Source organism: Carassius gibelio, chromosome A19 (genome assembly GCF_023724105.1).
Source record: "Carassius gibelio isolate Cgi1373 ecotype wild population from Czech Republic chromosome A19, carGib1.2-hapl.c, whole genome shotgun sequence".
Taxonomy (NCBI): Eukaryota; Metazoa; Chordata; class Actinopteri; order Cypriniformes; family Cyprinidae; genus Carassius; species Carassius gibelio.
In genome coordinates this window covers 9634298-9659240 of record NC_068389.1, presented here as the reverse complement: position 1 = coordinate 9659240, position 24943 = coordinate 9634298, and the positions used below count along the sequence as shown (strand labels likewise).

Genomic DNA, 24943 nt, shown 5'->3' with positions numbered 1-24943 from the left:
AAGAAATTAAAAGCTGATTTAAAAAAAAAAAAAAAAAAAAAAAAAAAAAGACAATAGTAAACATGTAATATGTAATGTAATGGACGTAGATAAAAAAAACAAAACAAAAAAAAACACACCATGTCATGTCTATTTGGAATTCCTCTCAAATTCCAAAATGAGGACACGGTTGATAAATTCCAGAGACCACAGGTTAATCTTAAACTGATCACATACACTCTCCACTCTTTTCTTCTGTTGACATAACGTCTGCTAATAAGATCAGATCCTTACCATCAGTTTAACCTGAAATCTCTAATGCCTGATGACTCGCAGAGACTTTGTGTGCTTTGGGAGGGTCAGAGGTCATGTTTTATAACTTAACTTGCGGTTTATAAATTTACCCAAGTAAATTTATTACTAGTATATTTCCAGGCCCTACCATGTTAAAGTGAGAAATACAAAAGCAGGAAACTAGGACACTTTGTTTAACAAACGCGTACACACACACAACGTTAGTTAAAAAACAGCTTTATTAATTCCTCTCGTTCAAAGAAATATAAAAGATTGAGAGTTATTTCTATATTTACAGAGCATAGTTTTTGCTTCAAACAAACAGAAACAAATCCTACTTGTACAAATTGAAAATATATCCCCTGCTGTGACTGTTCGATAGCAGATGTCAGCAGTAAAGAAAATGCTCCTCTTCATCTCTCAATAATAGTCTGTGCAAAGAAAAGAATGCATATCAAACACACCGTGTTGCTGCTACATTAAGGCAAACCCCTAGAAACAATACACTCGGGAAACTCTTTGTTAAAGTGACAGTGTCAATTTTTTTTTTTAGCTTTTCTATAGAAAACTCCCATATCTTCCACAAAAAACAAACAACAACAACAAAGCATAAAAAGGTCAAAAACTCTTAAAACGGTGAGCATTGCACTGACAGACCATTCAGTACCCTTTAAGCAAATCACAGTTAGACCATAACTGTGGAATAAAAGCTTTAGAAAGCATAAACCTCTGGGCCTCAAGCAGAGTTTGCCAGTCACATGGAAGCTGTGAATCTACATCTGAATGGAAGATCAGTAGTTTGACAACTTCCTCTCTACTCAAAGTGCTGCGAGGGTTCATGCCCCTCGCCATAAATACCTCTTCACTGGCATGGAAACTATAAAAAAAAAACCTCAAACCAAACCTAAAACAAACTCAAATCCACTGCAAAAGAAATACACTTAAAGTGGACGCTGCATATTAAAAGCAAAACGTAAAATTACATTGAGGAAAGAAAAGCTAGTTCCTCACGGCATACAGATTTGTGCAGGTTATGAGGCAAAAATATCAGTTCAAACGTTCTGCATGCTGCGGTGTATAGAATATAAAATAAAACAAGTACATTTATCAGATCAACTGATACAGTTAATTTAAGAGACAAACATTAATAGAGCTCTTCAATGGTTTCAAAAACATCAGTTCTTTGAGGAGCGGCGGGCAGGCTCAGTTTTGGTAGATCTTCTCTGTGGTGTTGTAGTCGTTGTTGGTAGTGCAGGTGTGGGAGGCCATGCCTCGGTGGATGGGTTCGGGGCTGTTGTGTCCTCCGCCGATGGTCAGGTTGAGCAGACTGGTGCACGTAGGGAGGTAGACGTGCTGGACGTGTTCCACCTCTGAACGACACACTGGGCATGACTGTACAGAGACAAAAAGAGACGCCATTAGTCTGCATCCACCACAGTAGCGTGCTAGGAATACTGCGATACTGACGGTCATGTGAGTCGCAGTCAATGCTGGGTGGCACATGCTGTGCTACAGCACAAGTGTCAACAGAAGAGATTTCGCTTACTGCTTATACCACGCTAGATGTATTTGCACAGCAAGTTTTCTGTTATTTAAATACGAGTGCAATAAAGAAATGTGCTAAAGGAGCACGTCTCAAACAAGTCTGTAAGGCCTGTGAAATGATGCAGCGTTTCCATTTTATTGGAACGACCGTTACATATTTAGAGCTTTGCTTATTTTTGTGATTTTAAAAGTGCAGTCATTTTGCACTTGTCCTTTTATTACGAATAAGTCTTTTGGTTTGTTTCCATAAAATTATAAATTAAAAGAGAAAATAATTGAAGTATTTAATTTATTGGATTATACATAACTAAGCATTATTACATAGTTATTTCCTGTCTAAACATTTTATTAAATTTCCAGCAAATATATAAATATTTTTAATTTAAGAAAGACCCAATTTAAAAACGTCTAAAAAAAAAAGCATAATAAATAAATAAATAAAAACTATTAAAAACTGGGTTCGGTAATTTTAATAACAAAATATAAATATTATATGAAAATAAATGTATAAAAATTGTTTAGAAATGTTGCCTTGGCAATTTTGTTGAAATACTAAAATGGTAATAAAAATAAGTTAAAGCTTTTAAAATGGATACTAGAAAGTATAAAAATCAAAGCTAATTCTAATTATTAATAAATACTACAATACAAAATACTAAACACTGCATGTGGATTTCTTTTCTTTTTTTTTTTTTCTTTTTTTTTTACAAATAAATGAACTCATAAATTGATTATATTAATTATTATTATATCAAATTCGAATATGCTTTTGGGGAGTCACATCACATGGAATTTTGCAACCTGAACTAGCCTCATCTATCATAAAATGTTCAATTTCTGATATTGGATGTAATTTCAATTCTGACATGTGGTTGCACCACATGACTTTAATTTGATAAAATGACTTCTTAAAATATATGTTTTAATAAAACTAAGATATCCATTTTTAGGAAGCAATACTAAAAGATTATGCCAAGCTACTTCCTTCATTATTATAATCAAGACCCTTTTAACACCCTGACATTTTTGACACAATGTTTGGTCACATCCACTGTAACCTGAATGTTCTCTGACCTGCAGCTGTCCAGCACAGTTATGGCAGCACACCATGTGACCGCAGGGGCAGAAGGCAGCGTCGATCTCTTCCTCGCAGCACAGCATGCACAGCAGCGCCTCCCGCAGTTTCTGCAGCTTCTCCTGCAGCAGTCGACTCTGCTGGCAGCCCCCGCATTCCAGCGCCCCCTCCTGGTCATGGGACGGCGATCGGGACGACGGGGTGCGCTCCCCTGGCCTCGACATCATGTCCACGATACCAGCGTTATACAGCGCGCGCCTGGCGTAGTCGTACACTTCCTTGGAGGTCCGCCGGATGTCGAATACATACTTCTTGCCCAGGTTGACGTTCTCATTGAGGAAAAGTGAAGCCAGGTGACCCTTGAAATCACGGCTGTATTGCATCATGACGGCGTTTGTTACCGTGTCGCACCTGCAGACAAAAACAAGAGCGATCGGTGAGCAAGACTGCATTATCACACACACTAGCACATTATCTGCTCGGCATCTTTGCCACACAGCAGCTCAAACCATCCATCATCCATCAGAGATAATGGGCTGCTGGAAAGGTGCTGTAGATGTGGAAATGAAGGATGGTGCGGCTTGTTAAGAGTTCAAGGGTAGAGAGCACAAGGCTGTCTAGAGTCTTTACACAGCAGTTAACATTGCTCTGCGTCTGATTAAACTTCAGTGTAATGATGCAAGGTTGTATAAAAGCTACATTAAATTATGCCAGCTCTTACCCATGCCAGCTCTTTAGTATCAAAGTATATAGTTGCGATAGCTGTGTAAATGCATTTATGCCTCATCTGAGCAGCATTAAACCGTCTGTAAATGCCACTTCAGAAGTGCATCTGTGCACTGAATAATGGCCACACGTTGCTACAAATAAATGTCTCCTAAGATCGAACGAAATACCCCACATTTTAATTGTCGGTTTATCAGCAAGTTCCAGGTAATCGATTTAATCATAAAATAATAATAATAATAATAATAATAATAATAATAATAATAATAAAAACAAGAATCATTTCACTTAAGGAGAAGCATTCAATTATGTTCAGTGGCACTGTAACATTTCCATGACAAATACGCACATTTTCCCTCAATTAAACATTAACGTATTATAAGAATTAGCATTGGAAAAATTATAATTAATAAAAATATAATAATAATAAAAAAAAAAGTTTGTGAATAAAAAAAGAAAAAAGCACATTACATTTTCATCAAAACAGTACATAACTAATATAATTGTCCTAAAATAGAAGCTTGCTTTCATTAATTGTATAATTGATGGGACTTTATTTCTTGACTGATTGACTGGATTTTATGCACTTTTTTTCCCATATATGTGATTTTATCGATTCATCGCCTACTACATTAATAAAAGATGATTAATTAATCCATCCATTATTGATTAAATTGATTGGATTTTATTCATGAATTTTTTATTTTATTTATACATTTCAGAATGGTTACTGGCATGCAGGAATTAGTTAGTTAATGCAGGCATTAACAGGAAGAAGAAAAAAAGAAGAAGATTTTTTGTAATGTAATGATGCATCACAGCTCACAGAGGAGTTTTATGGCGTCTCACCTGTAAAAGGCGTGTGTCTCGGTGATGGCCCGATACAGGCCGCTGGCTGCTCGATTACTGATCAACTTGAACAGCAGGACCACACTGTCGCCGGTGTCCTTGGTGATCGTCAAGTACACGCTCTTCCCTGATTGCGTGGCAATTTGTATTAAAGGATAAGATATCCTGAAATGAACGGAAAATATGACGCATTACTAAAAGGCAGCGATGGCACAAATTGATTTAATGTTACACGGCTGATTCTGGGATGTGATTTTATGACAGTTACTCCATCAAGAGCACTCCAGGCTGTGCCTAACCTGTTAACCAGGCTGAAGTCCTCTCGGCAGATCGCGATGCCGTCTGGTCCCACTCCGAAAGCCAACCTCTGTCCTTCAGCGTCCCGCACCCAGTGCCACTCCACCCCATAATGCTCCAGAGACGACACCAGCTGCAGGGCCTGGTACTCCACCGACGCCTGGCTCAGACCCTCCAGAGCCTTGTGCTTGGATATGATACTGCCAAAAGAACGAGAGAGACATTAGCTGGGTCCCCCTCCAAAGTTGCAAATTTAACTTGTGCGCAAAATTAAGAGTATCGCATAAAAATTAGCGAATAAGAACAGTTTCCATCCAATGAGTCAAAGAGAACAAAACTGCCACTTCCTGATAAAGTGGCACTACATATCAGTAAGCCATAACAGAACATAATCATTTTCTTATTTTATAAAAGCAGACAGATAAAACGTGTGTGGGAACGCAGTTGTGTTAAGACCGTTCTGGGAGGCAATTATACAGAAATACTTTGACGTTGCTTGGGCATTTCAATGAAAAAATAAATAAAAAATAAGTGACTTTTTCTGCAAAAAATTCCTAATCATGTTTATGGCTGGCAACATATGATGGCTAAAAAGTGTATGAATGCATTTAACTGAACATGTCTACAAACAACTACAGAAACTGTTCAATTAAATGTAAAACTAAGGGTTACAATTATATTAAAATTAAATCTAAACTATCCTAAATTCAAAAGAATAAAAAAAATAACCAATTCCACTATCTGCCAAATCAGACTAATAATAATAATAATAATAATAAACAAATTATGGTAGCACTTTATTTTACAGTCCTGTTCTTCATGTACATACTATGTACTTACTATAGTAATTACAATAACTATGTAATAACTAGGTACTAACCCTAAACCTACCCCTAAACCTAACCCTACCCCATGTAGTTACCTTGTATTACCAGAACTTTCTTAGATAAATACACTGTTAGTACACTATAAGTACATGTTAGTACACGTACTGTAAAATAAAGTGCAACCCACATTATAATATACATTATATTGTAAATACTGTTATGAGATAATTACTTGTATTATGGCTAATGGTTTAAACTGGAGACAATACAATATCTGCTTTCAGTATCAGCATATAAAACAGACTGCTTGATAATTATAAAAGACAATGTTAACATGGGCAATGCTAGTAAAGTTGCCAGTATACTGTGCACAAACAAGTAAAACAACATGTCAATCACTGCCGAAGTCCATGGCTTCACGTTCCCCTGTATGAGGCTCTTTGATTTCTTCTTGTAGGAATTAGTCTTCATTTGATTCTGTGACAGTGATGATTAATCACTACAGACAGATTTCATTAATCCTCTTTGATTGTAGCTGATTAGGTCCTCTGTTATCTAACCCAAACAAGCCAAAGAGTCTGAAGAGGACTCTATAAAAGGAGCAGTGTGATTAGTCAAACCGCATTAGGAGTGCTTCGTTTACAGCCACACGGCTCTGGATAAGATGTTCACAAGAGCGCGCAGATTACAGCTCAGCTCCCTTGACTTGGTCCAGTGAGTAATCGCCTAAACAACCCGTTTAAAAATGTATCTGAGGGTCAGAACAACCTTTAGACTAGAGAAAGTACATTGATCGGTGGCTCCTTCTGGATGGCAATTTGTGGGATCTTCAGTTTTGTTTGATACCAATTTGTGGTTTTCAGTTACATATACATTTAGATTTAGCTTTTTATTTTCACTTTTATTTTAAACATTGTATTGCGTTCGTAACTGATGTGTTTACATCTCATAATCAGAACTGTGACCAAGTGGAATTAATATCAGCCATGCAATCTAGCCACCCAAATCTGTGCACGCTAATGTGTGCGTGTGTGAACCGTTGGGAATGTGTTCATACTCACTGCATGACAACATGCTTTCACATTTGCAGTTTATATTTTATCAGATAAAGTACACCACCATTCAAAAAGTCTGGGGTCAGTAATATTTTTTTAAGAAATTAATACTTTTCTTCTGCAAGGACATTAAATTGATCCAAAGAGATGCATTTATAGTTTTACAAAAATGTATAGTTCAAAGAAATGTTGTTCTTTTGAACTTTTTCCGTCACAGAATCCTGAAAGAAATGCAGCACACGTTCCACAAAAACTCTTTAACATTGATAATAAATGTTTCCGAATATTAGAATGTTTCTGAAGAATCTGGAGTAATGGTTTAAAAAAAAAAAAATCAGTTTTGCATCACAGGAATAAATTTTGAAATGTATTACAATAAATATTTTTGGTTAGCATAAGACTTTCAAATGGTGTATAAAAAAGATTTTAATGTATAAACATATTGGCTTTAAAGTAAGTCTATGAATCTCCTCATCAAATTATACATGAACAATACAATACATGAAATAATATTGCACCACATCAGGTGACCTCAGTCTTTATTCTCTCTAATTGATTTATAAAATTGATAAACTAAATTATCAGCTCTAGAAAGGGAAGTCCCAGGTTCAATACAAGAAAGATAAACTCGGACACCATTTTTGACAATGTTGATTACCACAGCAGATGTGTGACAACTTTCAGTCATTTCTGTCTGAACCTAACTTATTAAACCCAGAAAACTCACTTAATGTTTTTGTAAAAGCATGATCAAAAAACAGACAGAAGTTGAAGGTCATTGATATAATTGTGATTGACAATTTAGTCTGTGTACCTGTTGATGATGGCTTGGTTGGGCTCTGTGGCACAGAGTTCAGTGTACCAGTACTTGGCTGTGTTCTGGTTATAGTCCCCAAACTCTGCCTGGGCCAGGAGAGAGCTGAGCTCTTCGGCCTGTTCGGAGCACATCCGCAGATGTCCACGATGCAGATCCTCTTTCACATGCATAAAAAACAGGTGTCTAAAGCAGAAGAGAAAGATAAAAGAAAACGAGAGTGTTAATTACGAGTGGAAACTGGTGGCACAGAACCGGACAGTGAGAGCGATCCATGCAGACTGAAACAGGCCACTGGGAACCAGCACATCTCGCATATGCTCTCATGTGCTGGATCCAACTAGCATTGTAGTGTGATCCATGAATAGAGATCATTTTAGTTGAACTGACTCTTTAAAAAAGGAACAGAGAGAACCAAATATGGCCTAAAATCAATTGAAAATAACAAAAGGTCAAAGGAAAAGCGGAAATGACGGTTTCCATTCCAAATGGTCACTTTCACTTCAAAAACCAAAACAGAAGAACTTTGCAACTGCATTGGTGTGTTGTGTGTGAATTGGTTTGACTTTTGCTCCCGTCTCGGTCTTATCTCTCGTATCTGTTGTCCTTGTGGTTATGCGGCTCTTAACGCAGAACATGTCGGTGTGTTATTAAACGATAAGCATGCCGTCTCATACGAAGCATGAGAACCACACTCACTACTCACTGCTGACATAAAGCTGACATAAATCCCCGTAGCTGTAATTCAGTAGGGCTTACTGTGAGTTTGACTGAGAACCGGTCTCTTTTCAGCTGTCTGTGGGACTGTCTGGATTTGTTCTTTGATTGATCAATGGAGAAGTCCAAGAATAAAACTTGACGTTAAAGTCACATAAACCAGGCTTGCAGCCATGAGAACTCTGGTTTGTTATGGACTTATCTTGTTTTTCCTATTGATTGATTCTCTCTAATGGAATGTTTTTCACCTTGACTAAGTGTTGGAATACTTCCTGTTCGATTGACTGTACAGATAAACAGAATTTAAATTGCAGCATAATGGTGAACAAGATATTTTGCAAAGCACAATTATTTGTCATCAACAGTCAAATAAATGATTGTTAGAAGAGACTGGAAAATTTGGTTGAAAACTAGAACAAAAATATATTACAAAAAATAAATAAAAAATAAAAGTTTGTATGTCTTCACTGTGAACGAGTTATATAACACAAACATGCTGTCATACGTTTTGAACAGGGAACAAACAAGTTGGAGCTTCGTGAACCGTATCAGCTGTTCATCTGCTCCTGTGGTTCTTTCCTGTTTAACTGCATCATGGGTAAATTACTCCCTAAACTCTCAGTTGTCTTTTACTAACAGCTCGGGCTCCTTCAGGTTTATGTATATCTTATATCCCAAAGCCCTTATGTCCCCCATACCCTAATATCTACTTATTTCCACTACAAGTCAAATTTTGCAAGTTCCCCGAGACTAGGTTTGGAGACCAAACAGAACTGATGTTTCCCCTCAGCGTACCTCTGTTCCCCCAGCCAACAGAGGAGCATGGGAACACCAAAAGCAGGCTGGGAGATATTCCTGCTCTGCACGCAGGCGATGGCTCTTTAGGAAAACAAACACCGGCATATGAGTTCGCACAATGTTGCCGACAAAAGCCCCGGGCTGATAAACATTGACTTTGGATGAAAAAAAAGACACTAGAAAAATGGCGGAGAATGAAAGATTGAGGTGGATTCATAGGGCAGACAAATAAACAAGACTTGCTGTTTGACAAAGGGAGTCTCGCCCGGCCTGACGAGCCACTTCCCTGCGGTGACATCAGATTCATGTGATGAATTACCTGGCAGGCAAAACAAAGGCGGCAGAGAGAGAGAGAGAGAGAGAGAGAGAGAGAGAGAGAGAGGTTACTAGCGGTCAAACTCCAGCTACTCTGGGACGAACAAGCAGCGCCGGTTCAGTCAGGAACGTTACAAGACTAATCTTAGAAACACGATGCAGCCACTCGTCAGAGACAAACCCAAGAGTACCATGACTTTATCAGCTATTAGCAGCTGTGAATAGCTGAGTCTAAATTCTCAATGCTATCAGATTAGTGGGCACGAGAGGGGGTCTGGGGGCCACAGATGGGCCCCACTCACTCTCACTTCACTTCATAGCTCTGCCCGCAAAGTGAAAGTGAATACTGAATGTGTGTGTGCACAAGATCAAGCGTTCATGTTATATAGACAAACCTCTACACTGAGAGTAAATCATGAGTCTTATGCAACTAAATGTCAATAGTTATTAATTGGCTAATAAATTCTTAGTATTTAAATCACCAATGTGTGTGTTAAGAGGCTAATTGCAAGTTTAACACTGATATATCTTAACTCACTGAACACTCTGACTGAATGCTTAAGTTTCGCTCTCTGTCAAGCGATCTGTATACCTGTATTTGACACACCATAAACTCTAGTTTGAATGCGCATGACTCACCGTCGCTTTGCTTCAAGTGCTGTGTTTCTCACACATGCAAAGAGAGAGAATGAGAGTCTTACAAGCTGAATCTTGCACTAAATGTAAAATAACAGAGTTAATTTAGAATTATTCAGCTTTTAAGCAAAAGATATGTCGGTGTTCTGTCGATTTGTCCTACGCTGTCAGATTTTCCTACCTCCTACCACTAAAACAGTGGGTAGTACAATTCGACAACGAAAAATGCTACTGTAAAATTATTGTTTATTAACGTCTACACCTACCACAACCCTAAACCTAGCCTTAAAGTACTGCAAATACAATAATTATGTGTTATACAATAATACAACAATAACTTTTTTTTCTACGAATTAGATTGCGTTTTTATCAAAGTGGTGATAATGGTGATTATATTGCCAAGGTGCGTGTAGAGGTTTGAAAGATATGATCCTGTTTGTCTGTAACTTCATCAGCAATGGCACCACACTTGTCTGGTGCGATAAGTGAAACTAGAGCACAACGCAGTCAGTTTTTCCTACCATTCAACTCTGTATGTGTGTGCTGGGTCCATTAACTGCCTGTATCTTCACCCCCTTATTTCCATTTACTACATAATTTCCTGATGTTTTAAACGAGTACTGTTGCCACACCTCAACAAGAGAAGTGAAACTTTCCCACTAATGTCTTCGGACTAATAAAAACTAAACTAAACTTGCATCTTGCACTCTTTTCTTCGAGGGCCTTATGTTTTCTCAGTAAATCATCTTTGAGTTCTTCACAAAAAGACAAAGAAATCACTTTGCAGCAGGATCATTCGATTGTGTAACTGGAAGAATTCAATTAAAACGCCTGTGCCGTTCTGCTGAGAAGAAATGGGTCATGGTGTGATTGAGAGCTTGAGCTTTACGAAGCAGGGCTTTTGTGGGGTTGAGGTTTTGGCTTCAAATGCGAAGCACTTTCTGAAGAATATTTTCAGATGCTTGGCTGGAAAGCGAATCTCACGACAGAGAGGGAGAAAATAATGAGTTACTCAAAGTTCACAAAGTTTATCGTCAAATCAGATGATCACTTTGCGAGACACTGAAAGGTTTAAATAGATGAGCTGAAGGTTGGCGAGACAGTAAATTAACGCAAGCTTTATGCAAAGTAACTTTGACACGTTTTAAACCTTTCACATCCTGTTTAACTGAAATTGAAAAACGCAATTACAATTATTACAAATAAATTAAACTGGGAAACGTGACGCTGTCAGATCAAGTCCTCTCTCCACCTAACCTTATAAGTCACTGTTTTTGCTCGCACTAATTATTTCCTTTCTAATTGTTTTCTCTTCTCCGTTACAGGCAGATTCATTGTTGGGGGGCCAGATGTTTGGGGGGGGTTTGTTCCATTCCGCTGAAATGAAAAGGTTCTGCCCGGAGACAGCAACAAAGTGGCCAATCCGCACAGGAGTTTCATTCTTTGCAGGCGCCCTTTCAAACAATGTGGTTTCAGAGTTAGTCAAATAACATTCCCATGTGGTGCGGGTTACTCGCAGTCAATGAACTCTAATAAACCCTGCCACCAGCTCCATGCATCACAGGTAAACGCCTCCTCGCTAACCCACACTGTTAATCATCATTCGCCCAAACAAGCAAGTAAATACAGATAAAATTGGTACTCAAACAAAGACATGCATTGTGAGCAACTGCCTCTGGTAAGTGATGCATTTTACATAAATGCGTTATAATGCCGCAGGCTGGAAAAACTCACAAAGTTGAATGCGGAGACAACCAAACATCATTTCTGAGTAATACACACTGAGCTCAGAGGTGTAAGTTACTATAGTTCATCCACATTTGTGGTTAAACCGGTTCTGCTGTCATCGAAGCACATAGGACAATAGAGGTCTAGTGCTTTAATTCATAAAATGGCCATTAAATCAAGAGAAAGAGGGCAAGATGCATGCTCAAAACTTAACCTTAAATTTTTCAACAGAATTTCACACCTCAGGTTTGCATATGAATGCATATCCTGTTAATTATCACGCCTCAGAAATAAAAGTAATTTTGCATTGAAGCAGAAATATGACTTTACTGAGGAACGGCACACAGTCACCTGTTTAGTTTTACTTAACTATTAAATACGTGTTATACGTAAAGCTAAGGCTTCTGTTTTGTGGTCCATATTTGAAGCTTCAGGAGGAGGAAGATCTTATGCATCATACGGGCATTCTCGAACCGCCAGAACCTTTTCATAGTACCAGAACTAATTGTGGAACTACCCACATTTGGGTGTTTTCGCACCGCCAGATTAGTTCCTACTCCGGAGCGGGGTCCAACCAGCACAACTGGTACTACCCGCGATGTAAGTAAGTAGACATTGATTGGTCAGAGGCATTTGAAAACACCCTCACTCACCATGATTTAAAAAGCTGTGTAACACACTGTAAACATTGTGTCAACTTATTTCGCAAGTATAATGATAAATATATGGATGCTGAAGTGCAGGGAGTTGTAGCAAATGTAGCGCTGCTAGTTGTCGTTGGAGATTCCTTCTTTCCGTATTTTTAATCACTTTACACATATACGTTGACATTCCATGTCCATTATTGTGAAACCCGCAAGACAATAAAAACACAGCTTCGATCACAGCATCCTCCATCCTCCTGTTGTAAACGTTGTTCTGTGTTAACGTTGTTGAACGCCTCGCACAAATAACGTCACGGTCAACCGGAATGCAACCCTTTTAATGGTACTGGGAAATAGTCAGGGAAAAATCGTCCCAGTATTTTAGTACTGTACATGTAGTTCTGGAACTAAAGCGGTGCAAAAGGCCCTACAGTCTTCCTGCCGTAAGGAGGTAATCAGGAGCTTACTGGGATTGCTGGGGGCCATGTTGTTAGGATGGGATGTAGGGCAAGAGGTTTGTCTCTGCAGTTGTCTGTTCGTGCTTGCTTTGACCCTGAATAGCACCCACTCACCAGTTCCTGCTGACAACACCCAGGGCCCTGTCTGTGAAGATAACGAGACCTGAGATCACAGCAGCATGTTTTGCATATATGCAGGCGTAAAGAAAACCAGAGGTGTTGCAAGTATGAGAGCATGGTGTACGTTCTCATGTTTCTGAACGAGAACCAATTGACCAGGGTAAGAGTATGTGCACTAATCATATAAACATTATGCGCTGCTCTTCCCAATGGGCTGAAGCTAAACCAGTGCACAGATTAATGTTTAAAAGAGCCCTTCTCTTATTTAAAGTGTGCTGTGCCTCTGCTAATGGTGCATTCTCCATAATTTTAGGATCCTTCAGTCCTGATGAGAATGCTAAACACTCCAGCCCTCCGAAACAAAACGGGCATCTTTACACAAGCCTGGCACGCATTGCACGTCATAAAGACTAGCTATGGCGTAATCATGAGCATGGAACCATAGCAGAGTGCCGACTACTCACTAATTACTTTTTTCTCCCCACATAATAATAAAAAACATCAGCCATACATACATAGTTAAACAATTATATATTATAAATATATATATTTTTTTATTGACGTGTATATATATGATAAAAATTTCAAATACTTTGTCAGAGCTTTTGCTTGTTTGTAACTGATGCACTTATACTAATGAACATGAGGAACTGTCATGATAATGGACTACAGGAGCAGAAGACGTTACATTCGGCCCACTCTTGGTCTTATATAATAGGTTCTTCAGCATTCAGAGCCCTGTGCACGGTTTAGTGCATCTTACATAACAGAGATAGAAAGGAAGTAAAGATACACTGATGCCCGTCACAAAAATAGGGAGGAGTCAACAAATCAGTGATGCACCCACAAACACACCACATTGAATTACAAATGGTTCATAGAATTCTAAAATGTTGATTTGTTCTATGTTTTTGTTGCATATACATCTGTTCCAGATTCAATGCAAACACTGTGCTTTGGCAATACATTACAACTGTCATTCCAATAAAACACATATTGAATTAAATTGAAAGGAAGTAGAGAATGGGTGAAATCCCGAGCAGAGTTCTAGACCTGAACTGAAGCTAAGGTGCAGCAGGGATCGGTGCGCGACCCTTTCTCATTCTGACATTTCCGACCCCAAAATCTGTCAAGGCACACCAAATGTTTTGCTTTTTGTTATGGGCAGTCAGAAAGTATATTTATCACTTATCACAAAAAAATAAAAATACTTTTTTTTTCATTATATAGCCATTTGCCTCAGAAATGTACCACATCACAGAAGCAAAATGACTGGTAAAGGCTGTTATATGTTGACGTAAGTATGTTACAGCAACATCATAATACACAAACATGGTAATCGATCAGTACCATGGAATTACCAATACCATACGGGTACTGAATCAGATTTCTGTCAGTGCTTTTTTGTAACTTCCAGCAAAGAGTGAATCAACCCCTCTTGCACCTGTTCATAATGTGAATGTGTGCTCATGAGTTATCTGGAATGGCTTTACGGGGATGTAACACAGTTTCTAAGATCACATCAAAAGTACCAGACACAGAAAGATGAGAGAGAGAATTACAGACTTTATGTGCATACACGACTCCACTCAAATTCTCTGTGGGGAAAACCATGTGGCTTTAGGCTGCATTTGTATGGTGTGTGGAGAACACAGGCCAGAGCTCACTGCATGTCAATGCGATGAGCAGTGGAACGCCGTGTCGAAGCAGAGCAGAGGTTATTGCACAAACAAGGTTAAGGAGCATGACCCATGTAGCTGGAGGCTAGGTCGCATCATGCATGCATGTGCACACACAAATCTACACCAGTGCCAAAGAGCAATAAAGGACTGTTTACATGCAACAACAGCCTGCATTACACTCAGAAATGCCAGGCAGCCATCTATATTCTGCTATGGACAACACCATTTCCAATTAGTCTATTAATCTTGTACCATTTACTTCGACAAAAAAGACTTGTGTTTTTAAAGGAATGCAGAAATATTAAAATTCTGGCTTATATGATAACTAGGTAATTCTTTTCAAATTAAAGATATTTAAATTCTATAATATTTCATCTAAATGTATTCAAAATTAAATAGTAAAATTTAGGGGAAAGAAAAATTCTTAATGCCCCCAAATTCTAACAATATTTTTTTCTTTTTCTGGATTCCTTTGTTCACATTCTCCTGGCTAAGGCTGTTTTTACACAAAACTCTTTTCTGCAATAGCTGGATCATGCCACTTATGGTGGATAAAAAAAGAAATAAAAAAATAAATACAATGAGGTGATGTGGCAGCGTAGCATAGTTCTGTATGAAATGTTAATGAATCTACCCACATTCTATAAAAAGGCATTATTAAGTGTAAATTGTACAGTAAGCAATATGTTAATGTTCCATTCTGAACACGGACAGCTCCTGCCATATACAGGGCACAACGACTGTGTTCATTGTTATTCAATGTGCCTCACATTCTCTCTTCCAAACATTTAATCTCAGCCTGATCAAAGCTTTGATCTCATCTTGATGTCGATTGAGAAACAAAGTCTCAACCCCAGCCATCTCAGATTTTCCTAACACGTCAGCCTGCATACTTTCACACACTGTAAGCCGTTTTCATGTCCATTTGGAAGGCCGTCCAGGGTGCCTTAACAGCTTGAATAAAATTTCATGTGGCACTCTGGGTGTATGACATCCATCCTGCCCGCATCAAGAAGTCACAACATGTGCAACTTTTAATTACCAGTCCCACCCACCCCCCAAAAAGTCTTTCAATCTTCCCCTCCGCCATCTGTCACTGACCCCAGCTAATCCCCCTTAAGTCACCAGAGGACCATCTAAACCAAGAAAATGACACGTTCAAGGAAACGGAAGCACATTTGCATTTTTCAGACGCTTTTATCCAAAGTAACTTACAGTATATTCAGGCTACACATTTTATTACTAGCATGTGTTCCCTGGGAATTGAACCCACAACTTTTTGTGAGCATGTGACAATATTTATAGCATCATACAAGGAGAGAAACTGCAAAAAGATGGGAAAAATAAATAATATGGCTAACACCTCTCTCTGCCCCTCTGTCAGAGATAAACATATGAGGAACCAGCATCCTGACAGAGTTAATTTACATTACAAGCATTGTAACTACCCAGTCAATTTATCTCTGGGGAGGAAGCTGACTGACGGCTTCATTTCATTTCTGAATTGTTAATGCAGAAACTCTTCCAAAGCTTTAATTTTGTAAATTTTAGTTCGGGTCGTCGGTGGGGGAATTTAATTGTTGAGAAATAATGTACAGGAGTAGAAATCCAGAGAATGCATAGCAGAATGTCCCTGACCACAAAAAAAAGAATGAATTATGTAACAATAAACAGAGTTTATGGTCTGGCACTTATAATAAAAGTACACAGGCGAACGCAATATAATTTTAAAATATATTATTTTCAAAGCCACAAGACTCAAGTAACAGAATCACTTATCAACCTTGTCAGTAAGCATACAGCAGTTGCACTTTTGATAGTTAAAATGCGAATATCTGATTTTTTAAAAACATATATGAATTCTTACCAGGGTTAATTTAGTGTTGTTTACATACTGTTATAGTATTTAAAAAAAAAAAAAAAAAAAAGAAAAGAAAAAAAATTGTTTTTATATTTAATTATAGCCCATTATAATTTTATATTTTCAGTTTTCATTGTAATTTCACTTTATTTAGGTTTTAGTAAACGTCGGGACATTGCTTATATTCGTTTTTCCTTATTTATAACATTTCTACGCAGTTTTACATTTTAGTAATTTTATTTTTCAATTTAAGCTCATTTCAGTTAACTGCAAATGTAATATTTTTAAAGTTTAAGCTTTTCATCTAATATTTAACCATTGCTTTCGACAAAAATGATTTTAGTTAATAACACTGATTCTTTACAAGAATTCAAGTCATTGTCGCTTGTTACTATTCAACTATGTTACTCATAGTTGCAAAACTGTATTACTTCTCTTTTCTTTCCAGCCGAGATAAAGTGACATTTCAAGAAATGGCCTTTTCTCAATAATCTCCAAAAATGGTTAGAAACAACGTGAGGGTGAGTAAATGACAGTAAATGAGTAATATAAGAAAGTATACGAAACATGTGCTTTGTAACATTTATTACGCTTAACTATACTTGAATGTAACTTGATGTAAATGATAAACTTGTGTCCTTTAATATATGCTCCACATTCGTCTCAGACAAAGAAAAGTAACAAAACTCTACAGTTACAGTGAATAAAAGAGCATGAGTTGATGACTCTGCCAGCTCACTCTCTGTGGGTAGGAGCCTTTGAGCAGGGGATCACATTTCCTGCTGCCGCTCATAGCACAACCACCTACAGTAAGCCACAGGGAGCGGGGTTACTACAGGACAAAACCACTGTACTGAGAAAAAACAATAACACTTTACATGCTACTGTCCAAAGTGCTCTTTCTCCACCCGAGACACATGACTTCAGCTGATGTGAAGCTGAAAGAACACTCATAAAACCAGCATTGTTAGATCAATATTTAATATGTAACATGCCCTAGATTTTTTGCAGTTATATCTTAACACAGGCACACCCCAAAAACAAGTTACAGCTCAAATCGGTCACGGAATTCACATTAGACACAGCGAATGGAGGAGAAATGGCTTCACTTTCACTAATATCACACAAAACATTCATACACCCACACATACCCCGACCCCCTCCTGACGTTCTTCTTCTGAAATCTACTCACAGTATTTAAACGGAAGTTTAAAAACGTCTCTATTCACAGACGATGATGATGATGATATGCTCGCAGTCACAACTTCCTCAAATAATATCCATGTATAGTAGTTTTATAATGCGCATGTTCGTGTGTGTACGTACCTCGTCTGCTCCTGCAGAATAAGGTGAGGCTCCACGAAGAACTTCACCCGGAGCCGTAGTCTGCAGGGCGTGAGGTTTTCCATCTGCTGGGAGATTCGGTTCCTCAGGTTCAGCCACAGGTTCTCTCCTTTACTGCCAGAAAACTGCAGCCCAAAGTAATCCACCTCAATGATTCCCAGCTTCCGACATACCTGCCACCAACAAAGAGTCACACCATGTTAAATATTAGAATCGATTTACTTTGATCCCATCAACTTTTACTGTGTGGAAAAGAGCAGTCTGGAATTTTTTTTTTTTTTTTTTTACATAAATTCTGTAATCATTTACTCATCCTTATTTGTGGATGAACAATTCCTTTACTCATAAACTTATCTAAACGTATTTATTTTATAATTAAGCACAAATAATAAATTTATTTGCACAAATCAACATCAAAAACAAATAAGGGGTTAGACTTGTATTTTTTATCAAGAGTGAGAGGCGATGATCTCCCCCCAGAGTCTGAGTTATGTAACAGAGGAGAGAAGATTCCTTTAAAGGGCAATCTGGAGCCTGGTGAGGCCAAATGACGCCTTTAGTGCACTATGCCATAGGCGGAAATAATGTTGGTGCAGCTCATGAAAATATCCTGAGATGACATGCTTACACAATCTAATTTAAGCCTCATTACATCGTCTCGTGAACGCAACATTCACCTCCTCTAGTTCTGAGTTCTGTAAATTAGTGCTAGAATAAAAGAAGTCGTGTGTACAAATCAAACAATACGACAACTGAGATGTCGCTAAAATATTTTTAAAAAGTACATCATGTCGAAAACTTCACTTTGTAATTTATTTTGGAGGTGTAGTATCTGCACACACGGGCCAAACATCTGCTGCTGAAGCGAATGAACTTTAGTAACCTCCAGCATGCTTTCACACATGCACGCGCTATTGTTCAGAGTAGCCTATCCAAATGTTTCTTTCTCTGAACATGATAACGTGAACTTTTAAACAGCATGCAGTATCGGTTAATAATCATGCAAACTTTTTTTTTCTTACAATAAAAAGTTATTATTTAGAAAGCATAACATTTGATTATTCGTCTGAGTGATCTAACGAAAGAAATTCTCGATAAATGATTAAAAGTGCTTTAATAACATACTAAATACGAGTACTAATGTTAACCCTAAATAACCGCGGGAGAACAACGATCTCACAGATTGATGTTGATATTAAGTTTCCATGTGCTTCATATGAACTCCTTATTTCCGCGCTCAGGCAACAGTTTTTGTTTTTTCAACATTTGTACTTATTTTCTATAGGAATTATCTAGGGCTGTTGGGATAAAATGCACGCTTCAAAAAACGTTTAATAATAAAAATCAGATATATTTCACAACGAGGCTGGTTTCATTCATCATCTTACCTTATTCAGACAGTCCTCTCCGTTCGCCTTCGCGTCCACTTCAATCTCCATCACCACCGCGTCCGGTCGAGTTACATGGCAGAGCATTTTGGAGAGGTGCTTTGTCTTTGGTCTACCCGTCCTTTACGAAAAAAAGCACTACAAACAGCTCTCACTGTCGTCCTCTCTAAGCACCCTACATCAGTCTTCACTCAATTTCCTCAAGCCCTCTGTTTCTCTGTTTCGCTCGAGCGCTTCCTGCTCTATATGAACAAACGCTGCTCAAACCACGCCCACTTACCCCACAGCCAATCACACGAGGCGCATCAAAGCCTACAGCGAACGCTCTGACAGCAACACAAAGCCTGCCATGTTCACTTAGTAGTGAATACTGTAGAGTGTAGACTCCATTAGCGTCCCCTACAGGTGCGTTATATTGATCATGAATATGCTTGTGTTCTATCTATCTATCTATCTATCTATCTATCTATCTATCTATCTATCTATCTATCTATCTATCTATCTATCTATCTATCAAAAATAAAACAAAAAAACATCTACTTTAAATAGTTAATTAAATAGTTATGTTTTAATATAAATAAAAATCAATAAACAAAATAAAATAAAATGAAACTACATCAAATATTAAATATAAACTAGAATATAAAAATTTAATAAACAAATTAAATAAAAGTATATACACAATTAATGAAATAATAACTAAATATCTATTTTGTGAGAAAAACTTGAACCATGCAAGAAACTTATTTAGTTGATGCTTGATTGTTTGTCCTTGTGAGACACCCTTTTATGATCACATTTACTCTGGAGTACGTCCTAAATATCTCTCGAGGAAGAATGCTGCCCTACGTCAGAGCCTGCAGTCTCGTCCAGCGCCAGAGGACGGATGGAGTGAATGCCAATGTGAGATTACACTTCACATGTATTATGCATGTTTGCCTACAACCCTCCCTTGAGGAGCACATTGCCACTGTGAATGAGACATCAGCCAAAAAGCTTTTAATAAAGAATATTTAAACTGCTGGAAGGAAACAGAGGTGAAAAAATAGCTACTGAGCTATGGCTGCATTTCCCAGTCATGTCAGACCAGCAGCAGTCCACAGGGACTGACTAGATTGTGTAGTCCCCAGATTGACCTTGCAGTGGAGACTTGTGAGACAGCCCTGGGACAGACAGCTAACGTTCCAACACCTGTCCCCAAACTCCACTCAGTGTTCCCTGAATGCATCACGTCAGGAAAGCAGAGTGCTTGAGGCTGCTTGGAGAAAACAACAAGTGTGAAATGCCAAGACAGATCTTTTCTGCTCACTGTAGCCTGCCCACACATTGCCAGTATGAAACTCTTTCTTCACAAGCACTCACAGCCAGATGTGACAACAGTCTGACTAAAGTTGGCTGAACAAACAGCAAAGATTGTTCATGTGCATATGAAGCTAGTGAAGGTCTGCAGCTACTGTATCTGCAGGTGTGCTTAAAATTGTCCACAGGCGATGATGCAGTGAATAAAGAAGTACTAAAATCCATTCATATAAAACTGGAAAATGTGGTAGTCATCAGTCACCATTTACTCACCTTCATGTTGTTTCAAACTTGTATGAGTTTCTTTCTTCTGTTGTAAGCATGTTGCTATATGGTTGTTAGAGTGCTCCAAGTGATCACTTATTGGCTAAAGTGGAAAGAGCTCACACTCAAGTCCCTGTGATGATATTCTAGTCTATAGATTTACAGTAGCTCAGGGCAGTCCTTCAGCGTAATATGCAATTTTTACTCAATTATATTTCAGCTTGTGACATGAATAAGATATTTTGAGTTTTGATGAACTTTATGAATACTGATATTCATCCATCTGTGACATTCATGGATGTAAAGCTGAACTTCCCACTCTCTCTGTAGGACTGGGCAGAATGAAGGGCATTCCAAAGAACTTAGATATAAAATTCTAGTCCAGAATCAAGAGATGCACATATAATAAACAGAACTTATAAAGTCATGGCCAAAAGTTTTGGCAGTGACAAATTTTGTGTCTTTTAAATTTTGCTGCTTCAGTATTTGTAGATTTTCCACATTTCTATGGTATACTGAACAACAATGATAAGCATATATCATACGTTTTAAAGACTTTAATTGGCAAGTTAATCTCGGAGTTGAAGACACTTTGTGGGCTTCTGTTTGTCCACTCATCTTTTGAAGACTGACCGCAGGTTCTCTATCGGTTTGAGATCCTGGAAGTTGCCTGGCCAGGGATCTAAAATATCAATGTAATGATCTTCGAGCCACTTCTTTATCACTCTTGCTTTGTGACATGGTGCTCCATCATGCTGGAAAATGCACAGATAAATCATCAAATTGCTCTTGCAGTACATTTTGACACCATTCTTTATTCATGGCTGTGTTTTTGGGCAGAATTATGAGAGAGCCAACTCCCTTGGTTGAAAAAATCAGGTACAGTCTTGTTTAATGAGAAAATAAGGATGCGCCGCACGGCTGATAAACAGAACTAAGGATTGACAGAGTAATTCAGGGTCCTTGACCCCTTCTTCAAAGGGGTAACTCAGGATTTCAGCCAGAGGTCCGGGCGACTCTTGAACGGAGAGACCAGGAGCAGAGGTGAGAAGCACAGTACTCTGCAACCCTCTACGAAGACCGCTGGGTACAGCACAGAGGAGGTAAGCACAACTGCTATACTGAGGATCTATAAGAAACACTGAATAAGACAGAGCTGGACAGGACTACAGTGAAATAACGGTTACACTCAGCTCCGTGCATCTAGTTAAAGCAATAATCTGACATCACAGACACGAAAAAGAGAGCTAGATATAGCAAAGGCAAAGGAGGCAGATAGCAAACAGGTGTGATGATGAGAGAATGGGAATCAGCTGATGGTAATGATGGGTAAGAGTGAGAGTAGGACAAAAAACAACCAGCAGAGGGAGGAGAGGGATGAAAAGAAAAGAGAAGGAAAGCCAGGATCATGACATACAGATCTTTACATTGGAGTGTTGTGGTCTTTCTTTCTTTCTTTCTTTCTTTCTATTTTTTTACTAGTCAAGTTTAATGGCAATAAACAGCACACAAATTAGAAGAAATTTACAACACCAAGAAGAAAGTTACAGAAACTTCTTGTGATGAGAACCCTGCAGGTAATAATTCCAGTCAAGATGAACAAATTACCTGAACAGGAACATATCTGAGTAAAGACTTGAGTTTGTCACTGTGAGTCTCTGATTTATCTTCTTTGAGGTGGGTGAATTCTGTAAAAGCCTTGAGGGCAAGGAGAGATATTGCGACTCTATGTGATCAGACAGAGGTGCACTCTGACTATAATCACTTATTTTGACAGGGATGGGGTTCATCCTGACACAACATCATATTTTTCTGAAAGAAACACATTTTCTGTACATAGAGTGGCTTTGCTTTTACAAATTAGACACAAACTTAACAGGAAAAATATGCACCTCTCATGCACCTCTGAATTAACTGTATGAAGGCCACTTTCCAAATATTTGGTCACATAAGGTGACACAACTCCACTCTCTTTCTATGTTCTTTCCTTTTTTTTCTCATTAAAATCACAAAAAGAATATCAATGATGCCTGACAAATATCACTGAAATAGGGTTTTGATTGAAAAAAAAAAAAAAAATTATATATATATATATATATATATAAAAATATATGACCAAAGTATATTAGCAAATTATAAAGTTAGAAGATACAACAAAACTACTTGTTAAACAGTAAAAAAACAGGAAAAAATTATATTTTCTGTAATTGTGAAAGCATAATTAATTGGCAGCTCTTGATGATTTTGATTCAAATTTTTTATCCCTCAGCACTTTACTTAACCATTGTGTTATTTAACCATGTTTAACATTGAGTTTACTTGAACTATTTATTGCTTTATCTTGATTTTATGATGATAAAGATTGAAATATGACGTCGTGGCTTTCAGTGACCTCATTTTATGTGACATCACGGCCTCAAACTACACCAGAAGTTGTAAGGCATCTGATTTCCAAAAAAGATGGGTCATAGTTCTGCCATAAGAATGCAGTCATCCCTACTGGTCGGACTCCTGCCATTGCACCACTAATCCCTTTGCCTGTGATTGATGTACCTTTTGAGAGAATAGGAGTAGATGTTGTTGGACCAGTTGAGAGAAGCCAGACAGGGAACAGGTTTATTCTAGTAATCTCAGATTATGCCACAAGGTACCCTGAAGCATATCCCTTAAGAGATGTTACTGCTAAGCAAATAGCTTCAGCCTTGTTGAAATTCTTATCACAAGTAGGAATACCAAAAGAGGTTCTGACAGACCAGGGCACTAACTTTATGAGTCACACACTGCATCAAGTTTATCAGCTATTGGGCATTAAGAGAGTACGAACAAGTCCAGTGCCAGTCTCTAGTCACAGTGCCCCACTGTGACATTTACCCCTCCCTCTCCAGACACCGACTGTGGTGTCCTCGAGAGAAAGTCTGCAGTGTAATTCTGTGACCCTGATCTAAACAGCACCTCAAAGTTGAACGGCTGCATGGCCAGAAACCACCTAGTAATGCGAGCATTAGTGTCTCTCATGCGGCCTAACCAGGCCAATGCTCTGTGATCAGTCTCCAACCGGAATTTTCGTCCAAGCAAATAATACCTTAAAGAGTCCAGGGCCCACTTAACAGCAAGGCACTCCTTTTCAACAGTGGAATAGTTTACCTCTCTGGGCAGGAGTTTCCTACTGATGTATATAATCGGCTTGAGTTGACCTTCTTCCACTTGAAGGAGTACAGCACCAACGCCATGTTGTGAGGCATCAGTCTGTACTGTGAATGGCTTCCCAAAGTCAGGACTCTGAAGAACTGGTTCCTGACTGTCACAGTGGGGCACTGTGACTAGAGACTGGCACTGGACTTAGAACACAACACACTAGGCATGCATAGACTTTTCATACAACAACACATATTTGTTTTGCGCAATGTAACGCCAGTTAACACCAGGTATGTGTGTGTATGTAATTGATTGTGTATTGTTTAAGTGTTGATCCTGTTCTCACCATTTTTGTTTAGGTTAACACTTGGTGAGTCAATTTTTTTTGGTTAATTTGTGTATTGTTAAGAATACAAACAAAACCGGTTGGCATGTTAAATGTTTATTGTTTTCAATTATCCACTTACATAAAGTAAACAGTCATACTTACATACTGGAACATTTTCTCATAAAAAACAGAAGAAACCCAGGCACCACATTGCCACCATTTTTAAATACCTGTTACCCGCCAATAGAAGGCACACTTAATTGGTCTCATGCCGGAGGGGGAGATTGGTGTTTGTTTGATGCTTTGGTAAACCATAATAATGAATTTAGTTTGTGTTGTTTGAAATGGTTGTATATTTCTGCATGTTTTTAGTTCTAATAGTTATGCCTTTGTTACAATTAAGTTGCTATTTAATTGTTTTGTCTTTCTTGAACTTATTTGTTACCATCAATTATTTAATGGTTTAGTCCTAGTGAGAGGGGCTTATACTTTTTAAGTGTTTCTCTCAGTCTGGTAAAGGAAGCTCGTAGAGTGAGTCGGGGAAAAGTTGCTTGCTTGATTTTTGGGTCAAATTATTGACATAGCCAAAAGTTTTGTTTGTACATTTAAACTTTTTTCTATTTTTTGTATTTATTTTTATTTTTATTTTATTTTTTTTCTACTTTTTGAGTTACACTGTAAATATAATTTGAATTATTTTTGGAAAATCTTTGTTTTTCACATTTTGGAATAAACACCAACTTTTTGACTTCATCAGCACGTCAC

At 38.1% G+C, this 24943-nt stretch overlaps 1 protein-coding gene across 1 annotated transcript; it reads right to left on the bottom strand.

The window, feature by feature from the left end:
• Window positions 1-494: 494 nt before the first annotated feature.
• Window positions 495-19423, bottom strand: LOC127935415 (E3 ubiquitin-protein ligase MYLIP-A-like). The gene is made up of 7 exons (XM_052533248.1): window positions 19153-19423; window positions 17747-17937; window positions 7462-7647; window positions 4768-4965; window positions 4469-4633; window positions 2893-3304; window positions 495-1665 (listed from the first exon to the last, which is right to left on the bottom strand). Exons 1-7 carry the CDS (start codon window positions 19237-19239, stop codon window positions 1477-1479), a joined length of 1428 nt encoding a protein of 475 aa, XP_052389208.1. The 5' UTR covers window positions 19240-19423; the 3' UTR covers window positions 495-1476.
• Between the last annotated feature and the right edge of the window lie 5520 nt (window positions 19424-24943).